This window comes from Theropithecus gelada, chromosome 20 (genome assembly GCF_003255815.1).
Source record: "Theropithecus gelada isolate Dixy chromosome 20, Tgel_1.0, whole genome shotgun sequence".
NCBI classification, from domain to species: Eukaryota; Metazoa; Chordata; class Mammalia; order Primates; family Cercopithecidae; genus Theropithecus; species Theropithecus gelada.
The window spans coordinates 67,738,754-67,740,827 of NC_037688.1; the positions used below are offsets into that span (position 1 = coordinate 67,738,754).

A 2,074-nucleotide genomic window follows, 5' to 3' on the forward strand; every position below is an offset into this window, starting at 1 on the left:
TCTTGTCACCAAAGCAGGACTAGGCGCCTGGGCATGAGTTTTCTGAAGATCCAGGCCCAACCTCAGATTCCACCTGCTCTGCCCCCCAGGGTCATGGGTCCCCTTGCGTTTTGTTCCTGTGTTGGCCCCGGAGCCCCAGGCATGGATTTTCTGAACAGCAGGTCGGTCCCTTCCCTGCCCACGACTGGTTCATGGTCATGCAGCTGCTATGGCCTTGAACTGGGATCTCCTTTATTTTCCCGTGGACCCTTTTTCAGGGGGAAAAGACCTCCCCAGCTCTGCCAGCTCCAGCCTTGACCTACATCCAACCCCCGAGTCTGAGCCCCGACCCTAGCCCCTGACCCGCTGGACCTCTGGCTTCCCAATTTCCCGGCTCCCCAGCCAGTGCCCCCTGCAACTTCTCGCAATCAAACACCTCAGCCTCTAGCCTTTGCCCCGGCCCTCCAGGTCCCTGAAGCAACCCCGGTCTCAGAGCCTCAGCTCCTACCCGGGTCCCCAGGCTCCTGTAGCGCCCTCCCTCCAGCTGCTTGATCCTGAGTCCCTGCCTCCAGTCCCCCAATACCGGGTCCTACCCCCGAGGCCCCCTCCCGGCCCCTCACCGGTGTAGAAGGCCGAGACCGCGATGGGTGCACCGACCACCTGGTCGCAGAGCAACTTGGCCAGCACGGCGCGCGGCGCGCGGCCGGGGAGCGCGCGCTCCAGCAGGCCCAGCCACACGTAGTTGAAGTTGGCGTGGAAGGTCACCGCCAACGTGGCCACGCGCCGCGTCTGGCGCCAGTCGGCCTCGCAGCCCTGCAGTCGCTGCTGCAGCGCGTCCCCGGCCGAGTAGAGCGAGCCGTAGAGCAGCACGTTGGTGGGCCACGGGTGGCGCCGGGCCGCGCGCGACAATGCCGGCCACCAGCCTGCCATGTCCGCGCTGTGGGCGCCTGCGATCAGGAGCCAGCGTGGTCAGCAGCTTCCTGCACCGCGTCCGAGCCTTCTGGGCCTGCAGCAGCCCCTGAGCCCGCGCCGCCCGCACCTGCACCTGCCCTCTCCAGACGCTCCGGAGCGATTGGGCGCCCCGCGCACACCCGGCCCGCGCCGTCCAATCCAGAGGCCACGGGCCGTCGTGAGGGCTGAACATTTGAAAGGTGCCCGGCCCACCCCCATGCATGGGTTCATTCACACAAAATACCCAGAACAGGCAAAGCCACAGAGGCAGAAGTAATGGGGTTATTTATTTATTTATTTATTTTTATTAATTAATTAGATTTTTTGAGATGGAGTCTCGCTCTGTCGCCCAGGCTGGAGTGCAACGGCCCGATCTGGACTGACTGCAACCTCCGCCTCCCAGGTTCAAGAGATTCTCCTGCCTCAGCCTCCCTGGGACTACACGCGATTCTCCTGCCTCAGCCTTCCGAGTAGCTGGGACTACACGCGTGCGCCATCACGCCCGACTAATTTTTGTATTTTTAGTGGAGACGGGGTTTCAACATGTTGGCCAGGCTGATCTCGAGTGATCCACCCGTCTCGGCCTCCCGAAGTGCTGGGATTACAGGCGTGAGCCACCGTGCCCGGCCAAAAACATTTTGAAATTAGATAGGTGTGATGGTTACATGGATTTGTGAATATATTAAAAACCACTGAATTGTACACTAAAAAAAAGGGGTGCATTTGGCCGGGCGCAGTGGCACATGTCTGTAATCCGAGCACTTTGGGAGAATTAGGAGGATCCTTTGAGGGCAGGAGTTCCAGACCAGCCTGGGCAACATAGGAAGACCCCTGCTCTACGAAAAAAAAAAAAAAAAAAGAAAAAAAAATTGAATTAACCTGCAAGGGGCCGAAATGGTGCCCCTGCAACCCAGGCCTGGGCAACAGAGCGAGACCCCCCCCAAAAAAAAAAAAAAAAAAGGGAAAAAGAAATGAAGGGATAGCAAAACTCAGTCCCCAAAATGGCAATGTGTTTTAAATGTTTGCAGGCCACGAATTCACATTTGCAACACACGCAATACACTAAACTGATTGTGTGACTTCCTCTAGAGAGAATATCAAAAGTTAGAATGCGAGGGCTTTTATGAATTCGAGAGGAGGCCCA

At 58.0% G+C, this 2,074-nt stretch overlaps 1 protein-coding gene across 1 annotated transcript in view; it reads right to left on the reverse strand.

The window, feature by feature from the left end:
- The window catches only part of LOC112614031 (mpv17-like protein), a 240,487-nt gene extending 239,440 nt beyond the window's left edge, over window positions 1–1,047 (reverse strand). Inside the window, exon 1 of the mRNA XM_025370122.1 lies at window positions 600–1,047. Coding sequence (XP_025225907.1) covers window positions 600–909 — 310 coding nt within the window. The 5' untranslated portion in view covers window positions 910–1,047. The remainder of the gene's footprint in view (window positions 1–599) is intronic.
- Window positions 1,048–2,074: the final 1,027 nt, after the last annotated feature.